Source organism: Numenius arquata, chromosome 8 (assembly GCF_964106895.1).
Source record: "Numenius arquata chromosome 8, bNumArq3.hap1.1, whole genome shotgun sequence".
Classification (NCBI taxonomy): domain Eukaryota; kingdom Metazoa; phylum Chordata; class Aves; order Charadriiformes; family Scolopacidae; genus Numenius; species Numenius arquata.
Window position 1 is genome coordinate 53,446,138 of NC_133583.1, and position 20,819 is coordinate 53,466,956.

Here is a 20,819-nt window from a genome sequence, read left to right on the forward strand (position 1 = left end):
TCTTCAAGAAAGAGTGCCAAGAAATAACACGATATTGGAAGGATGAATCATATAATCTATGGGGGGATGTGTTTTTCATATTTCTACATTTAACATTGTTTATCTTTGGAACGTTACAGGCAAGAATTTTCACGAAGCTGGCTATAACATTCGTATTAGCATCCTGAACATTTACAATTAATATCAAACACAGCAGCATGTATGGCAAATCGATACTGTTAATCTTTTGCATACTAGAATCCAGTGATCTGTTGCACTAAAAAAATCTCACATAACTTTTCCTAAAAGAAAGCAAAACGGTTTGTGAATTTTGTTAGGAGAGGAAAGCATTGCCTTTAAAGAACTAGAAGTCTAAGTCCCTTAAGCAGGCAGGAACATTCATTTCCCTAACACAATCAAACCCAGTTTGAGGTAATGCATTACAATGCATGTGCTCTACCACTAGTGGTGTTTTGAAAGTAAACTTTTTTTTTTTAAGAAGAGAGGTAAAGGAAATGGCCTGATCTTATGACTTCCCATTAGCATTTACAAACATTTACTAATATCAAAAAACCTTCAAAATGCATGTTTAAAAATCTGCATCCTAGTTGCAGTAAGAGTGAGTCATTTCCCATTTGACAAATAAAAGATAGACCCATGAAGTCATGGCATTTTCTCTTATTTATACAGCAGCTGCTCTTCTTCCAACATCCAGGCTGCTTGCACAGAGAAGAGAAGTTGGAATAGATTGCCTTTGGGAAATAAATTTTATGAAATTCGTATGTAAGACCTCAGATCATTGTTATTAATCTTAAATTTACAAATATCCTTGGAGATAAATGTATTTACTTTCGGAAAAAAGAAAACCCAGCTTGCTATTGTATTCATTTAGAAAATACGTGGCTATGTCCGCAAGAAGAAGAAGAAGATTTAAGTACTTAATTTGAGAACTATTAGATATCTTTCTTCAGGTGATTTTATTGATCAATCCACTAGTGTGCGCTGTGGTATAAGAAATGTTACCCATTCACACATAGCCCAAACAATTTACAACAAAAAAAAAAAAAAAGGGAAAAAAACTTTCAAAACCTTAAGTGTGATTAAAAACAGTATTGGCTTCTTTTTAATTAGTTTTTCTAGTATTGTTATGGTCTAATTTTAGTAATGACTATAGATTCTAATCCACATTTAAAGTCATAATGTTAATACTTACATCAGCCAAAATTCAAACTATAATAAAATCAAGCCTGAAACGTAACAACCATAATCTGAAGTGAAGCCTTTCTATGATACTCTAACTCTCCTATTGGGAATATTTTATAAAACAGGCTTTAGAGCACAGCTTCTTAAAGTATAAATAAAGGGATTCCATTTGCTGAAAATCACCAACAATGAGTTTTTAAAATGACCAGCTACTTATTTATGTGATTAAGGTGTCACTATCATATTGCAATGTTGAAAGGAAAGTAATTTCATTTCAATGACTGTTTGTCCTGCTAAACAAAATAAACTTCTACAGCTGTATTCTTTGTCATACTTTCAATTTTCCCTGGGACTTGCAAACATTCTGCAGTTACATCAGTTTAAATTGTTTATTGATTCCAATAGATTGTATAAACACTTTGGAAATATAGCTCAGTGACCTAGAAAAAGCCAGATCAATCAGAGAACTTCTCAAGATTAATTTCAAAGATGTTGTGTCGAGTACGATCAAGGAAACAGAACCATTTTCTCTTGTAATGTGACTAAAGGCATTTATTTTCTTTTATGAGATAAGGATTATATTTTTAAGGTCATACAGACAACATCTACTTTGTTGAAACAAAAACAAGCCTAAAGATTGTGCTAAAGTTTAAAGTTATTTTCACGTATAATTTTATCCATTAGGATGAAGCACTCCATTAGAAATGCAAACAGGATACATCCACCCATGTACCCTAGTCAAACAGCAGCTTGCAAACTTGAGAGTTGTAATAAATAGGAATTTTCAAATGTCAGACAATCCAATCATGCACTTGCACACAGCAAAAATGTTAATATCACATTTCAGCAGGAGATACTAATACATTTCATATCAGTAAAATTAATGCAAAAGCCTACTGCAGAATATTTGCAATGCCTATCGTGACCCAGTCCCCCACCATCGCACCTCCTGGCCTTGTGAACAACTCAGTGCATGTGGCCTCCATGAAGAATTCATCAGCTTCAAAGACACAGGCTTCAGGCTGAGCAAAACCACATACAAGGACAAACTATCAGAGGACAGAAATCAATGAAGTACTGTAGTACCAGCTTCACAATTGGAGAGAACGCTACTGTAATTGGGGAGAAGAGGGAGAAGGAACTCTTAAAGCTAAGTATAACCTGAAAAACCATAATCTGCAAGAACTTATACATGGAACAAGAGAGATTCTCCACAAAATCAAATATATTTAATTCTGAAATTGGAAAAAAACAGATTTTACATCCAAGTAGGCATTTATGCAGCATTCACAGTAAGTGGAGACGTTGCTTTATTCTCATTTAAGAGGCCATGAAGTGGTAATTCAGTACAACGAACTTGGTTCTCAGTGTATACTGGTCTATACAGAGGCACAATAGAAAGGCTGGGCTACACTTAAGAGATTTACTGATCTACTTAGTAAAGGATGCAATTTTGTTTTGCTTTTTCTTAAAATGACTGATGGCTATGAAACCTTAGTGTAGATACAGCTACTCCAGTGCAAAAGTGTTTTAGAGACTATATTGGTACATACCTCCTGAATTGTAATGAAAACATATCAACTTACAAATACAGTAAGAACATAAGGATTTTTAAGTGGAGAAAGTACGCTGCTTTCACAATGCCAGGATACTACTATGAAGCATAAACAATTACACACAGACAAGGCCTTAAATCAAAGCACAGCAACCTATGTATTTGGAAGCAGAAGCTGACAGCTTAGCTGCGTACTCATTTGGTCTCCCTCTTCAGTAAGAAATTTTGAAAAGGTAAAAATTTCTCATCCTTTCTAAATAGTTTCTCTTACTTTCAAAAGTCCTGTTCATAAGGCTTGAAGCGCTAGAGGTACATTCAGTGCTGAGTTTTTAAATTAGTAAATGCTTTCTTTTCCCTCCTAAGCTTCATATCTAGTCCTTAAAACTGGGGCAAGATACATCATCCTCATGTACAAAGTGAATCCCAAGTGACAAATGGCTTAACAGGCCGATACTCTAGACTGAGCAGTCGCTCCAAAAAGGTTGAAGTCACTCTGGTACTAAACTATTAGTATGTCATGAATGGGCTGCACCTCCTTATCCTCTTTGGAAGCTTTTCCATTTTTACCTTTTTATCTTCTCTGAATCCATTTATATACAAAACAGCTTTGACAGCAATCAATTTCAAATTTACTTACCGCTGCAGCAAAATCAACCAACGAAGATGACAAATAGTACAGATGTTGGTCAAAAATATGAAACAAAGCTGAGGTACTGCTCAGTTTTGCAGAATATAATAAGAAATAATTGATCTTCAAGTGCTAACTTCCTGAGGTTGACTTGAACACAAAATAAGGAAACTTCCCCAAGAGGCAAGATTGATAAACCCAAAAGATTCAAGAACAACCTTACTACCAAACTAAATTAAAAAAAAAAAAAAAATCAGAAATAAGGACTTTTAAATAGCTAGAAATAGACAGGAAGCCTAGTTGCAGCCTCTCCCTAGAGCAAGCTTTTTTTCTAAAAAGTCTGCTAAATTTTTCAATGTTCCACTTTGCAGCAAAAAGTTCTCAGAACTTGAACACACTCTCACAGAAGTAAATCCTGTCTTAAGATACATGTCACTCTCTAAAATATTAGGTGAACTACCTGTGGTCTGGATTTTGCCATGCAACAAAATTAGTACCCAAGATCCTGGGCTGACATTTCAAGATCACTGAAGCCAAAACTTCGGATAACTGGAATTTTCAAGGACTTCACATAAGATCTAGTCTTTCATTAGCATCTAACTTTTAGTATGTATCATTATATCTATCATTAGTAATAGCTAACTTCACGTTGGTATTTCCCTAGTACTTGGAAAAAGAGAACATAAAAAGATGGTAGTAAAACAATAGAGGAATATTACAGAAGGGCATCTGATCCATACAGTTAACCTCTGTCTTACTTCAAACAGAACTTAGATTTTTGTTAAATTTTATAGCAGGTAAGATCACATACCAGCAGTATAACCAGGAGAACATAAAAAAAGACATTGAGCTGGACTTCACTCTGGAAATGATTATTTTTCAGATCAATGATAAAAAAAAAAAAAAAAAAAGAAAAAGCCTGCCATGTTCAAAGTAGGAAAAAAGAATCCTTTGACCCCAAATGCATGAGAAGTAGCTTTGCCTCTCAACATAACAGAAATGGTCAAATACTCCTATGATTGCTGCGGTCTCTTGCAAAAAGAATTTTTGTTGTGCCAGCAGATGGCTTGATTTAGAGGACTTCTGTCATTCCCTTACAGAATTCACCTCACCATTTCTCCTTTTCTTTACGAAAGGTTCTTTGCTGCAAGTACCTTTGCTGCTTTACCTTGCAAGTCCCCAAGAAAAACACTGTTTTCTAAGTGTGCATGAGGCTGTACATGCACTATGAAAGCAAGGACTGGACCTGAGCCTTGCTTTCCTGCAGCAGCACTGGGAGCACATAGTGCTAACACTCTTTCAGAAAGCATACAGGATGCTTATCTATGCACAAAAGGACACTTATCTACACACAAGCAACCAGTCAATGCAAGTCAACTGCATTGACTGAAGGTGGCCACACACTCTGTGCAGGAGCTAGAATCGAAACGAGAAGTAGAGTTGTAGAGCCCCATCAGTCTGCAACACTAGCAAATGCTTTCCTTGGGAGACCTAAGTAATGAAAAATGTAAAAATAAAGTATGAAAAATAAATATTCAAAACTTTACCGACTTGTTCAGTAGTAAATCTATTTACAGTTCTGCTTCTGGCTCACACCCACTGGAAAAGGGGAGCGGATTCATTTCTGGTCTTTCTAGTAGGCTCACAGAAAGGGACTAGAAACTGCTAGAAAAAGGGCTCAGAGGACCTTATGCAAGACCCCAATTTCTATATCACTGAAAAGCATTGCAGTGGCTTTACACAACTATTCAGCAGTGCTCTAGGAAGTACTCCCGAGAAGGCAGACATTCACTTTACACTACTTTTTTTAATAAAAGGGAAAAAAGGGAGCTTGAGGTGGGGAGTCAAGTTTCATATTGACTGTGGGTTGACTAGCATTAAAAAAAAATAGCCTGGTTATGCTAAGCTCTTAGTCTTTGTAATTCAAAAAAAAAAAAAAAAAAAAAAAGAAGAAATAAAAAAATGCTGGGAGATATGACTATATTCTTGCAAATAAACTAACCCTGGTATATTTTCAGTAGTACTGATTTTCTCTGTATTTCTGTGATCTGAGCAGCAGTGTTTGCATGCATTTCTAAACATTGACCTCTGATCCATGTTCATCATTCCAACTATAGCTCTCAGTATACAGTCAGCTAAAGCCATTATCTCAGAAGCATGAAATAGAGATCAAATTTTTTAGACTATGCCCTTTACCTTATAATTTTGATTTTTTTCTGGTGACAAAAGTAAATGCTTACATCTTTTAACATAAAGAGATGTTACATCTCTAAAGAGCTGGGAAAATTTGTTCTAATAAGAAGAAAAAACATAATTTCACAAGATCACAAATCTCTTCTGGAGAGGGACTCATAAAAAGAAAAAGCAAGAATATTCAGATGATTTCAAGATTAACTGGCAGATGACTGAATTACTACGCATGTAACAGCAGCTCACAACATACGAGACTTTCCTGGTATCAATACAAGGGATCCTGTCAGCTTTAAATATAATCCATTTTAAAATTTAACACTCCCCCCAAAGGAGTCCAACTGAAAAAAGAAGGATAAAAAAGTCATCATTAGAGTATCTCTTCCCCAGACAGGGGTAACTAATGCACGAACAACGATGTCAGAAGAGGGTGGGGAGGTAGACAAGATGACAAAGAAACCTCCTCCAAACCCCAGATACAACCTAATCTCTGTATAACAGTTCTTAAGAAACGCTATTACACAGAACAACAAACAAGCAAGTTTTCAAGCAGAGGAAGATGTTAAAGCATCAGCTTGAGCTTTATAAGTATTAAAAATTCAATCCCCACCTGCCATCTGTCATTTTTCTTTTTAAAGAAAAAAACTGAGACAATTTTTCTATTTAAAAAAAAAAAGCATTAGGCTGTGTGTAGGCTACGAAATGCACGCTGCGAACATGAACTAAGTGAGGTACCAACAGTAACAAGGATGGAACAGCCCGGGACGAGTGAGAACTAGCCACCAAAGTACATCTCCAAGGAGGGCCTAAGTAAACACTCCAGCACTTAGGACATGACATAAGTTTGATCCTCAGCTTCTCCCAATTATTTTATGCATTTGCTTATTCAGGCCCAGCTTTGTATATAGTTTTTCTGCTCCTAGAAAGTCATCTAGTAACTTAGTTAAACTGAATGTACAGTAGAAGCATTGTGCACCAAGCACAAAATATTAACCCCAGGATTGAAATCCACTGAACTAAGGGCTCTTAGGAACTGTCTCCACCCCAACCCCACTGGGGTCAGTGGAGACTACTAAGAAAACTCATTTAAATATAGCAATTAATATCCACACAATTGCTGCAGAGGCCCACACTTCAACCTAAACAAAACATCTTAGGATGTCAACATAGCAGAAAGACCAGAAAATAATACACCGACTAGATGCAAGCCAGCCCAAGCATGTTACGCACACACCAGTCAGGCATATGACTACAGAGCAGCCACAAGCGTGTGCTTACAAACACTAGGCTGAAGGTTTCCAAGTACCTCCCGTAAAGCCTACTTGACACTTATCTGTATTTACATTCCTGAGATTCTAATTGCCTCTGCAACAGTGATTACTTATTTATCTAAGTATTCTTTGTTTTAGACGGACATTGGCAGCCTGAAATCTGGGGCTTCGTTGTTTCAAGTTTCAGAGTGTTTCAGAGTTGTCAAAGATCCTTTTCATTGCCATATAGTAATATGGCATTAGGATTGTGTTCATTAAGCAGAGCAGTGATGGCAAACACAGCACCAGAGGAAAAGCCAAACGACAATACAGTTGTTGGGGAAAGATTTTTCAGTCTCTTCAGCCTGCACACCTCCAAACATGCAAACTATAATCATGCAAGTACTGTTATTTGCTCACGTTAATAGTCCCAGAATTTCACCAACAAAGCCAAGTCATTCATTACCTTTCCCTTAGAGAAGATCGATTTAGAACAGAACTTGGAGAATGCTTCTGAGATGTTGGAGGTGCTGAATGTTCCAAAAAACCAGCAGAACGAGACTGTTTGTTGGGTGAATCCGAGATCCCATCCTCATTGCAAACGTATTTCCCATGAGCAGATTTTGCCTGGAAAAAAACCCACCAAACCTTGCTAAAATTAATTATGAATATCAAGACGAACAGTTCTCATGTTTTTATTTTTCAAACAAAAAAGTTAAATATTGCACACACATGCAGGAATAACTCCCTGCTTGGGAAACAATAAGGACCCTAATTTCTTAGGATGAGCCCTGGTCTAAGTTAAATCAACAAGTGTCAGAGGACTCTGTTGGTATGGAACACACCATCTTATGGCAAAGCCTAGTGTAACAGCTCTTTTATAATCTTTTATGACTGCACCATGTAAAGACTGACCCCTCCCAGGAATCTCACAGATTCAGAACGATGCCTGAGAGTCTAAACAACACAAACCTCAGACCTCTCCTCAGTCTGGGACCCCGTGTTCTTAAGATTATTTTTTTTTCCTCATGATTTGCTGTTCCTCAAAGGAAAACTCAGGCCCACCTACTCATCTTCTACTCACTCTTCACTATACTAGTTACTCCTTTCATAGTTCCTCTTAACCTGAAACATACCACTAAAATGTCTGTACGGGTTACCCCATTTAACCTGGAAAGGAGACTTTTACAGGAGCTGTTTTGCAAAGCGGAGTCAAAAAACCCCCAACATCACAACAAAACCAGACCAACAATGATCAGGTTATTCTTTAGCTCTTTCCAGGCTACAGGGTGTTTTTCCTCAGCTTTGGGAAATAGCTCCTCTTAAACAAAGCTATATTATATTTCTGACAAGAAAAAGATACATTCTCTTCAGCCCTGATTTGGTGAGAATCACAAGTAATTAGAGGCATCAAGAACATGATGAATTAACCTGTAGCTCAGCTATCTGCATTCTCCAAACAATGTCTGCTTCTAAAATCTACTTTCCCATTGGGAAAAGAGAAGGGGGGGACAACACAATCTTAAAATAGCCATCATAAAAAAAAACCACCCCAACAAAAACCAAGAACATATTTAGCATATTTAGTAGAAATTATGTATTTTCTTTACAGTTTCTCATTCACAGCCATGGAACAATCCTGAAGTGGCACAATATATTAAACTCACATGGCATGCGAAACTGCAATCCTTGGTAATAAAAGTTTAGAATCTGACAAAAGTGTGCTTAACATATATCAAGGTTTATCCTTTTAATACCCCTTCTGTCCTCTTCCCTATTATCATCAGTTTTCCCTGCCATTTGGAAATCTAAGAGGGCGTACATAATTAAATGCCTAAACCCACAATTTCTGCAGTACTCAGGAACACTGGCAAAAACAATTAAATGAGGATGGAAAGAATAAAAAACACCAAAAAAGAGAGGGAACCCTGACATTAATCTTCAGATCCATTTAACACACAAAGAAGCTAAAATCTGAAAAAGCAAGGATGTGAAATAACAGAACAGTAGCTTGCCAGTTGTACCACTGCTACCTTTACATACCATCACCGAACAAAGTGAGCTCTCAGAATGAGTGGGAAGGCAAAAGAAAACTGCCTTTAAAGGCTCTTTTACAGCCCTGTCACAAGCCTTAATGCCAAGGAGAACCAATTTCTGTACCTACAGGCATGAATATCTTATGAAGTGTTAAGTTTCACGTTTCTATTTATAAATAATTTGTCGGCAGGCCTAAACGAGGTTAGATCAGATTTAAAATATCCCTTTTCTTGCTTTTGATACTATAGTAGATAAAGTTTCAAAAGTACTTATGCAGGACAATCCTTCTCACTCAGAGCTTCCCAAAAAACAATTTGTAAACAATAGCACTTTAGAGTACTCACTTTGGCTTTCTTGGGTCTGTAGCTGCCGAGAAGAGAAGGATCTGGAGAAAGAAAAAAGGTGCATCCCAGAAGAAATTCAAAAGAAAATCCAAATGTCCTAAATTTTATGAGATCTTTTACAAAATAGCTTACCACTCCTCCCAAACACTACTAAAGCAATTTATTGTTATTATTATTATACATTGTGAAATTCTAAACAGTCTCCTCAGAACATTTCAGGAAATCACTTTCTTTAGCTGAAAACAATGACTTCACATTTAATGGAATATAATGTTTAGAATAACGAATCAGTGTACACACTGTCTTCTGCATAGATGGAAGTGGCACATTTTGTTAAGCTATTAATTGCCTAAATCAAGATAAAATCAAGCTCTACCATTCACAAAAATATTCATATACATTACATTAATACACATACCTTACTAACCTCTATTGAACAAGTTTCTCTAGAATCACCTCTCCCTGTTTTTATCACCTCTTCATTCCTTCCCTCACCACTACCCATCATCATAAGCATGAAGCCCATGGAAACACATGGGGGGAAAATACTAGCTCCATACCAGGTTAGGATGTTCCACCAATGTCAATATGCACCTCATCCCCGAGGGACTGACATTAAATTATGTCTGGCTTCTTGATCTGTTATATCAGTCTGTACTGAACAACACTCACACTGTGACCCAGGACCAAAGAGGTACTTCTGTGCTGTACAGCAATGTAAAAGACACCCCTCTATCAGCGACCTGCACAAATAACTCAACTGTACTGTCAGTGTTAAGATTTCTAGGGATCTGTTTTTTTCAGAAGTTACAATTAGGCTTCAAGACACAGGCACGTGACCAGTGAATCCTCTGGATATTAGTAGTGGGGTAGATTTTGGTCTCCTAACCACTGGTCAGTTCCTAAGTATGTAATGGTATCAGACGATAATAGGTCTGTTACATTATCCAGCTACTACAGATTGCCAAGTATGACCCCAAAAGGAATGTGAAACTTTTAAAATCCTGCACCCAGTGCTACAAAGAACAAACATAAAATAACAATTTCATAATGATTTGCTATATAACAATTTATACTTAGTGAGGAGGCGCAATAAAAATGAGGCAGAGCACACATAACAAACAAGTACTGGTGAGACTCATTAAAATCCTCAAATTGCCAGACACATGCAATAAAATCGAGTTTTAGGGTACTTCCTTAAATTTCTGGTCCCAAACCTTTTATAAAACCCTCATTTACTTATACCAATGAGTGCCACAGCAGATATTCAAACACATCCTTGATTCTGATTAATAATGGTAAGTCACTGATCCACTACTGACACGTACCGTTGAAATAAACGTTACTCATTTTTGAAGCAACAGAGCCCAAGAACTTCAAAATCATCAATACTCCAAGCCTGATCAACACACCCACAGACTGTGGTGCAGATCTGCTCCACTATCCAACTCCAACTATCCAACTCCACTATCCAAGTGCAGTGAAACAGAGCACTCGCCTGGGCTTTGGTATTTGCTACGACTATTTTCCTATCATGTAGAACTATGTTCCAAGTTTCATGAGGCAAATAACTATCCAAAACCACCTTTTGCAGCAGTAGCTTACTCAGTATTCTTCCTATTCCTAGGAAGAAAGAAGAATTTCTCCATTATAGACTGACTTTTTAAAAATAAATTAGAAACAAAAACAAAAAACCCCAAACAAAATAACCTCACTACACTACTGCAGAAAACAAAAGCATTAATGAGATATATAGTAGAAAATACTGACCATAGTCTACCTTGGTCCAGGCTTCAGCTGTGCTTTTTTGTGTGGGACACCAGGTATGAAGTTTAATACCAGGACTTGATTGTTCAACCTGAAGCAAAAATACTGTTAAAATGCTCAGTATCAAATGTATCAATTCAGATTTTTTTCTGGTTTTATTCATAAGATCACATCTAGTCCTTTCTGAAATATTTTCTTATTTAAATACTATTTAAAACTATTTTCACAACACTTTGCTCATATTATGTATATTATTAGCATTACTGCACATAAAAAAACCAGTGGTAGAAAGGCCTAGGAATCTCCAAATATCATACTGTTCAAAGAAAAAAAAAATGCAGATAGTTTCTCCTTCATCTATAATGCCTGCAGTCTTTTTAAAAATTCTTGGTATCTTATATTTATTCCAAACAGTTCAGCTCTCACCAAGAGAGATTTGAATCTCTCTTGGTTACGTTTAACATAAAAAAAGTTACGTTTAACATAATCTAATCTTAGTCTTCATGTAACACAAAATCTCCAGGCTAAATGAGTCCTCAGCAGTAAAGATGCCCTAAAAAGAGCTTTCTCAATCTGGAAAGGCCATGACAGGCAGGATACAGGTACATTAAGAGACAAGCTTTTTCCTTTTTTGTACAAACATAACCAAGCAATCAAAATCAATAATCAGTGTTGAAAGATGCTATAATTAAACCGTGAACTTCACCTATAGATCAAAAATCAGAAGAATTGATTAAAAGGAGTTAAAAGAAAAATATGTGAGAGAAAAGATAAACAGTAGATTGATGAATGATTAATGGATTATTAAGGCTACTCTGGATTTCTAAAAGGTACCTATATGTAGAATAAAACTTGGAAAAGAATTCTAAAATTTGACAGGATATTATTAATTCGTTTGTACATAAACTAGAAAAAAATTAAATAAAATGAGATGCAAACCAATTAAACACTAAATTATCTCAATGGCTGTGACAAGTATCCAAAATTGTACACAAATCATAACATCATAGTACAGAATCGGAATAATCCCATCTCTGCCCCTACACATTCAAAGTGGTATTCTGAAAATAAGATTGTTGCAATCGTATTAAAAATTAATAGAAAAAAAATGAAAATATGATCTTCCAAGAGGCTGGGAAATCTGCCCCCGTTGTATTAAAGCACTTAAACACAGTTTCTTTAAATAAGTACCTAATTTCAGAACAATTTTTCATATACAGTTAGCAAAAAGTCCTTATGCGGGTGCTGAAGTCAGGTTTGTTATGAACTCTAAGTCAAAGTGTTAGAGATGTAGCTCTGAGCAAAGGAAGTGTTTCAAAGATCATAGGATGCCAACATAAAAAAAGTTGAAAGGGAGGAAGTGTAAGTGTTCCTAATGTGACTAGACACTCTTTAAAGTCTTATTCAGGAATTTTTAATACTAATATCAATTACTTCCAAGCTGAATTTATACACCTATTATCCTGTCTAGTGCGCTGGAAGAAAAGAAATGGGGCCTCAGAGAATTTAACCAAGATATTCATGAAAGAATTTGATCTTTGTCTGTTAGTTACACGGATAAAAGAAATTTTATTTTAGTTAATTTTACATTTAAATCACTATGTGACAGACTGCTAAGGAGAGAAAAATTATTCATCTAAACTAAGAGCTGAATGAATTTTTGGAGCAGTATTTAGTGAAAGAACAATATTTGATCTGAGCTTAAGCTGGAAGCACTTTGGAGAGAATACAAACCCGTCTAACTACAAATGGAGGTTTATCAGTTTCTCTTCTGAATTCATAAGGACCAAGGCTTAAATGGGCCAGTCGTTGCCTGGCTTCTTCTGATAGCTCACACATTCGTCTTTTTGTGTATGGAGATGGAGAACGTGATTTAGAAGCTATTGTAGGCTGCTCGTAGTTCTTTGTTGCTAAGCTGTGCCTGCTTTTCTCAGGTGAAAGAGTAATTTTCTTTGGTAACTTTGTTTGCAATTTTCCATTTGGGGTTGAGTGATGTACCCGATTCAAATCGCCCTAAAGTGAAAAAGAGAAATTATCTGGTTTGGCAGCATGAAGAACAAAGATCACTGAAAACAAAGCAAATGGGGAACTAATAATTTTAACAGAAATAGATGCCATGTCAGCTGAAGTTCCCCTCACAAAACTATAATCAAACAGCAATTTAAAAAACAACAACGTATTTACCATTTTCTTGAAACCAGAAGGAGGTCAAAACACACATTACTACGTGTTAAATTTTAAGGTTAAGTGTCTCATACTTACCCAATTAGCTTTCTCACACAGTTAGTGTACAGAGACTGTAAAAAATTAAATTGAATTTTGTCACAAGTTCATTTAAGGCCAACTTTACCTGGATTGGACATACACAGATTTGAAGCATTTTTTAATCTGTTTAAACTTTTTTTAACGTTTAAAAATTCTTATCCTTTAAAAAAAATACATAAACCAGAAGCCTGTTTAGTAGTTTAAATTACATTCACTTAGAGTTGCTTAAAGCCTCACAAGAAGTGTAATTACATTCTCTAATATTTGTATTTTCTGTGATCATGCTAAATTTATTAGTTCTTTATACAGTTATAATCAAGAAGCTATGCTTAGTTAAAAACACCAACATTCCCCCACCAAAAACAAAAACAACAAAAAACTTTAAAGACCACCTTCCAAAGATCCTCTGAAATCATGTGACTACTTTTGCAAAAGAAGAGGCAAAGCAGCTATTTATTTGTAAAACTGGCATTTGACATCTGAAATATGGATTTTGTAAAAATCAGGCCATTATCAAATATTGCCTTAGAAGTCTATCTCTGAGTTGATATTGCTTTTAAAATATCTACGTACAGCAGAATAAAGACTATTAATTCTGCTGTACATAGGTATGGAACCAGGGCTATTACGGTTGGGCTGAATGATCTTAAAGGTCTTTTCCAACCTAAATGATTCTATGATTCTTTGAAAGGAAAGTGAAGGAACAACCAACCTCACCACCTCCCTTCCACACATAGGATGGGGGGGTGGTGCTGTAATTTTGTTGTTACCAGCAAAGCCTACCTAGCAATCAGAACTGACACCTCCTCCAAATAACTATTAACTTCTTCAGTGTCTGATTTCAAATTCTGGGAAACTCTTTCCAACACGGAAGTTTTGTTTGAAATAGATTATCAATCCTTTGTAACTCCTGGCATTAAATGCACATTAAATTACTCTACAAGCTTTACCAGTGAAGGCACTCTAGATTATACAACTCTTATCAGGCTACTTAATCAGCAGCATGTTTTAACTTTGAACACCACAGTATGGATAATTAGGCTGTTTGGTCAAATTTGGCCCAAATTCACAGGTTATAAAATATAATGGTGTATCAAGACTTTTCTTCCTGTTAGTAATGTCAACTTCCTCAAGCTTGAAAAAGCATTTGTCTTAAATCTGAATGTTGCATGCACTACTTCAGTTCAGAGGAACCCAGAAATGAAATGTCCAGCTTGCCTTCAAGCCTTTCCCTCTACACCCAACAACGAACGAGGCTGAGGTTGAGTGTTTGTTCTGCATCAACATAGTTTGAATCTGGCATCACACAGACAATCCGTGTCACTGTCTTTCTCACGCCTGTACTGGCACTTGTGCAGCTAGAAGCGAGCCAGAGTACGGAACTGGCCCAAACACAACCAGACCTAAATCTCTAAGGTTAATTTCAGTTTCACCAGAAGTAGGCTGTGCTGCTTCAGGCTTACACCAATCGTGAAATTAGACCTTCCCTGCAACATATATCCCTATGATATGCCATCCATAACATATTAAATACTTCTAAGAGCATTTTAAATCAAACTGCCCCTATTGAAGTCACCTTCAGTGAAGTTAGTTTTCTGACAATGACAATTTTCACTGATTTTTTTTTTTTTTTTACTCTTTATCTAAGTGTTTCAACACATTTCATTTGCTAAATTTGAAAGAAACTTCTCCATGAACTAATTAGCAATGCCACAAACAGGTCAAAGTCACCTAGCCCTCTTTGCATGCCAGCCTTCCAGAGAACCATTCCGTTTTAACGATGCTGCACCGTTTTTCAATAATGCAGCAAAAGAAGGAGAGCGTAAAAGTAACTTCATGTGACAGCTTGTGCCAGGAAACACAACCAAAATTCCAACCCATGAGACCAGAGAAGAGCGCTACCAAGTGAACAAACACAGCAGAGAGGTGTTGGTTTTTTTTCCTTCATGCAGTCTCTTCAGCTACTTCACCTTTAACTTTGCTCGTTGCAGAAACAGCATTTCCAGATTAATACTGGTGACAGCCTTTTCAACAAAAATCTTCATTTCCATTACTGCTACTGATATTGTTATGGAAAACAATTAAATTAATTGGTTTGTTTTTGATAAAGTACCTTCTCTGATTTGACCTAGCTTTCATTGTCCCACCTTAATTTTAGGTGTCACTAAGAAATGGTGAGAAGGCATCTTCCCACCTACAAATACACCAGGGACTGACACTTCAGCTGATCATAGAACACAGCAGCTGATAATTGTTTCAGATTCAAGGAACTCTCAGCATTTACTGTCATGCACCAAACCCACTCTTTACTCATACTTGATTAAAAATTTAATCAAGTTGTCAAGCACCCATGACAACTGCTTTAACCACAACAAAAGAATGAGAAAAGTTTGAAGTGAGCAGAACATGCAAAAATTGGAACCAAGGCTATCAATATTAAATCTAGAAATTAAATTGCAAACAATTAAATTATGCTAACCTGTATGTGACTCCTTCCTGAGCTTAACACTCTTTCTGTAATAAGGGAGCTTGTAGAAAATCTCAATTTTGGTGCAATTCCCTAGAAGAGAGACAATAATTGAACATCAAGCTCCAACTCAAGATAAAGGGTATCAAAGAAGTAAATGTCACCTAATGTAACAAACCATTCCTAATTTTCAGCCATTTCCTTTGTTAATTTCAGCCTTTAATAAAGATAATTAGAAAAGACAGAACAGCAATGGTAAATGTCAAGATGCTAACATTTGCATTTCTGACAATTCAATTACAGATGATTATATTGCTTTCGTACAACAATTAAGGTCTGACTTTTATTTCAATACATTTCTTTGTCAAAAACACTTTTAAAGATTTTTCATGCCATGCTATATAGCATCGATAAAAAAATCCAGCCACGCTCTAGAAGTTTCATTAATGCTAACTTTGGAAACTTATTTATAGTCTCAGTTGTGCAATATTTTTTGTAAAAATATTTTGAAAATTAGTCAATTACACTGCAAATAACTATTCATTTGTAACAGTACAATTGAGAATCCCCTTTATTCTGTAACCATTACGGCAAAACCTGATTTCTGTGGATTGTCTCCCGTGTTCCATAACAACATTCCACTTCCTCTCAATCCCCTCTTACACATGTGGCTGGCAAGAGGCTGCCCTAGTTTGACCAGTTTGGAGTCAGTGGGGTCCAACCAGTCCTCCTGGTCAACCAGCACACGTACTAATGGCCAGCACGTCTTTCCATCTTTATGTGGCTAACAGTTCCTTTTCAACTCATCTTCTTTTACTTCAGCCCTGTCTAGAAACACAAAACTTTTGAGATCTACTTCCTGTTAAATTTAGCTAGAATTGGCCAACATACACAAAATCTAGTGGGTGTAAACGGCAGGGATTATGACACACAAAAGCCATAAACCAACTAAAGGACTCATATTCTATAAAAAAATGGGAATAATCTATGTGCATCTTATACAGCCCTGTAAAAGCAAAGAGAGAATCAAGTGCCCTTCGAGCTTTCTACCCTCTCTTCTTTCAAAACAGACAGAGTTTGCTGCTCCGAGGCATCTGTGTGCATGGGCATTTGGGCACAGGAATACACAAAATCACTGAGAAATGAAAAGGAGCTGGTCTGTTTGTGACTCTGCCCCACATTCTTCAGAATTAGCAGTAACTTCATGAGTGAAGTCTACTGCTGAACCAACCTATCCTCCACCACCTGCCTAAACACAAACTGATTTCCCATTAGGGAATATGATCTGGCCCCAGGTTAGATTATGGAAATGAAATGACAAAAATGCCAAGAAAGCTCAGTCATAGCAATTAACAGAGTCCAGGATTCAATCAAGTCAAGTTATGGCATATAAAGAGAGATTTTAAAGCTGACCGTCTTTAATCAACTCATTTTTATTACTAATGAATTGTCAAGTGCTATCAACAATTTAAAAGGACGCATCAAAATTTGTAGGCCTTCTATAACAAGTAACAACAGAGCACCTACTGCTGTTGCAGAGACAGAATGATTACAACATTTACAATTGTTAAATGCTTATTGCTAAAAAAAAAATAAATCACACAAACCCATGGTTTCTTCAGAAAAATGGTTCGTGGAGAGGGAACATGGGTCGGCACTCGCATACACAGGCATGGATATATTAAAAGTAATTAGAGCTCATCTGTTTTCTGCAGTTCCCAAACTAGGGATTGATGACAGATATTCAGTGTAGTATTACGTAAAGACTATCGTATAGCCCTGAACCTATATGGAAGTGAAAATCCAGCCAGAAAGTTTTTGGGATGAATTCTTCTGCCTCCAGCTTAGTGGTCTCTGCAGCCCTGAGCAGCCTTGCAAGTTCTTCTGTACCAGTCATTAAACAGGAGTGATCTGGACAGAACACTAATTGATCATAGAAAAACTGTAAAGGTGATTCATATTTTGTAGAATCCAAGATAGAAAACAAGTCTAATATGTGCTCTTGACTGTAAGGAGCATGAGTACAAGTCTGTAGCTTAAAAAAGTATGTGTGAATATAACAGAAGGTCTTGTATTGGTATGCTAATGAAAGATAGCATAACTAAAAAGAAACTGTTTTAAGTAACATGGCAAATACTGCAGGAGGTTGGGGAACAGAGATAAGAACGTCTGTAAGAAGTCACCACCAGTCAAGGCTTAAACATTCTGAAAGGCAAGGGTTGCAGAGAAATAGAGCCAGCAAAAGCCTCAGCTGGGCAACACTGGACCAGGAGAGATAACTCAAGGCACGTCTTGTGTGCGTATGCTGTTTGTAAGCCTCATAAGACATTTAGCCAGAGACATTATCAGCCAAGTGCCAGATTTCTGGAGGAGTTCTGATCCTCTCAACTTGGGATTCCTTCCAACTGGCAGATTAGCAGTGTTAATCAGACACTGCTTGTCACTGCCTATCTGAACTCCACAACCGTAACCTTGCTGTTGCTACCTTTATTTTTATAATAAAAGACAAATTTATTGGGAATCAAAGTGCCACTGAAGCACAGCTGTCAGTCAAAAATACTCAACATCTCAGCTAGCTATAAATAACTTTTCAAGTGGGAAGAATACAGCTTGACTAGCATAGGAATAATGTGAGGGTTGTCACGACCTTATTTAACACTTTCCCTTTGGCTTAGCATTCACATTTGCTGCTTGTGCTGACAGAGTAAGCAGCAGATACTTTCCAGTAAAGCTTAGGAAACACTGGAAGATGGAGGCATTTGAGACTGCACCTCTACTGGAGGTAAAAATATTCTCCCAGCTATGTCATTTGGCAAGCAAGGAGAGGAACCACAAGTTCTTTTTGGGAGCCTCCCTCCAATTCCATCAAACACAGCTTCTTTATTATTCCTGAAAACGGGGTCAGCATGCCAAAATCCCTTCCTAAACTGTTCTTTCTGCAATGGAGATGGAACGGAGCAAGAGATGCCTCTGCAGCTCTCATTCCAGGGCAAAGACGGATTTAATTTACGCTGTTCCCAAAGACATGGAAATATATTTCTGTCTTACATCAGTCAACTTTTTAAAGCTACTACAGTGTCATCATTCAGCTACACATCCAAATGACTCCGATCACATCTTCTCACAACTCACAAATTATGGCACCTTCTTTTTATTAGATAATACATAATTTTTGTATTAAAGAACTCAGTCCAACAAAACCCCTCGAACTTCTCTAGTGGCTCTGCTTCTACAAAGACTCATTATATTGCATTTACAAAAAAATCAGAAACCATTTTGCTAATACTGCCTTATTTATTACTACCTCCCTATCTATTCTTTCTCAACACCGGAAAAGTGCCTATTCTATAAGTAATATGAAAGCAATACAGTCTCAGCCCCTCTCTTGAGCCACCATCAACACACATAGGAAAAGCCTATCAGAGATGCTACAAACAAAAAATAATGGCTATTTTTGCAGGGGCAGTTTAAGCTGCTGCAGAATCATACATTTTGTATCACAAAATCACAGCTTTAATTCATTCCAATGTAACACAGCATTAGACACCAAATTAGCACTTCTAATTGCAAGTGACTGGGCAATTTCCAGATTGCCCTTGCAGGGGAAAGATTATACCAGCTAAAAGATACCAATGACCTTTAATCAACATTTCCCTCCTGCCGTGTGTTTTTAATCCAATCTCAACGGACAGGGCAACTCAGTTCCTGTCTTTTCAATCCAAATGACTTGCCACTCCTCTAGTAAAATTTAATCAAGATAAGACAAACAAAAAAAACCACAAACCCCATCTCCCACATCATCCCAACCATCCTCGAAGTGCCTTCCTGAATGATTCCACTGACACCTAAGGCTCAACAGTCAAACTCTATGAAAGGGAAGTGTGAGATAAATTCATTCTCATTTGCTATGTACTTGAGCCCTTATCTCCAGAAAATTAACATTAATTCATTGCACTCATTCTGCCAATTAGTTATCATTTATCATAGCTTTTTTGAAACTGTAGAAAAGGCAAGTTACTAAATGAGTGTGAATGGCCTGAACAGACCTTCAGAAACAGGCTTCGGAACTGAAAAACAATCATGCAGTACTAAGGTAAATTTCAGTTTTAGTGGTGATCTTGCACCCCAGGGAGGCCCACAGGTCAGATGGCATAGCACTATAAATTTGTACTGACTGTAATTGTACTAAATAGTACCAAAAAACAGTCTGAAACAAAATGCTACAAAGAGAGACTGAGGTGGGAGTGTTACATGGTTTATCTGTTCAGAACTGTGAAGTTGATATGACATCTTCTTCTCTTGCATCCCTTTAACTTCCAACTGCACCACAGATTAAATTGAACGGAAGATGTCATGGTGCCACGTTGCAAACCAAGTGGAAACTAACTTTTTCACATTAAATAATTTCTTGAAGCATTTTGAAAAAAGATTATACCTTCACCAAAGTTCAACTGTGGATTCGTACATTCAACACCTGAAATGGCAAAATCTGTCAGAAGTAATCGCTTTTCATTTGAAGAAGTTCAAGAGGTTTCTTCAGTGAAACACACTGTATCATAAATACAATTCACAGATATTCACTCACTGTAAAAGAAGAGGACCTCTTCATTAAAATCTCACGATCTAAACCATGGTGCCCAGAGGTAAGCTTAGGGTCAGGAAACAGGAAATCTCTTGTATTTTCTTCATATGTAGCTAGAATTTTCCCTACTAAAAAGAAAATACATACTTTAATTGGAAAATAGGCAAAGCCATATACTACAGGCACCACAAAAGACCCTATTGAAACTAAGATAAATTTTGTTCTTTAAAAATTAACAGCATGGCTCTAAAACTCGTATCACACTAGGAAATAACCTCATCAAGTTAAATCAGCAGCAGAAATGTGCAGAATCTACTCTGAAAGTATATTTCACTGTTACTGTAAAAAAATTATAGAAGAGTTAACACAATCTTTAAGAGACAAAGGAGAATTTTTTTGTAGGTAATTCTTCAGTAGTTTTCTTCTTTCTTTTCCTTCCATGCTACAGAAGAAACCAGTATTTTATATATTTTAATGGCAGCCAATCACGTATGAGAAACTGTATCATTCTATATTACAGAATAGTAATAGAGGTAGTAGCAGTAGGCATAG

At 36.6% G+C, this 20,819-nt stretch overlaps 1 protein-coding gene across 1 annotated transcript in view; it reads right to left on the reverse strand.

The window, feature by feature from the left end:
* Positions 1–20,819, reverse strand: part of SPATA6 (spermatogenesis associated 6) — a 39,982-nt gene that overhangs the window by 10,462 nt on the left and 8,701 nt on the right. Inside the window, exons 5-10 of the mRNA XM_074151893.1 lie at positions 20,271–20,395; positions 15,698–15,778; positions 12,688–12,966; positions 10,957–11,044; positions 9,187–9,227; positions 7,272–7,432 (exon numbers count right to left, since the gene is read on the reverse strand). Coding sequence (XP_074007994.1) covers positions 7,272–7,432; positions 9,187–9,227; positions 10,957–11,044; positions 12,688–12,966; positions 15,698–15,778; positions 20,271–20,395 — 775 coding nt within the window. The remainder of the gene's footprint in view (positions 1–7,271; positions 7,433–9,186; positions 9,228–10,956; positions 11,045–12,687; positions 12,967–15,697; positions 15,779–20,270; positions 20,396–20,819) is intronic.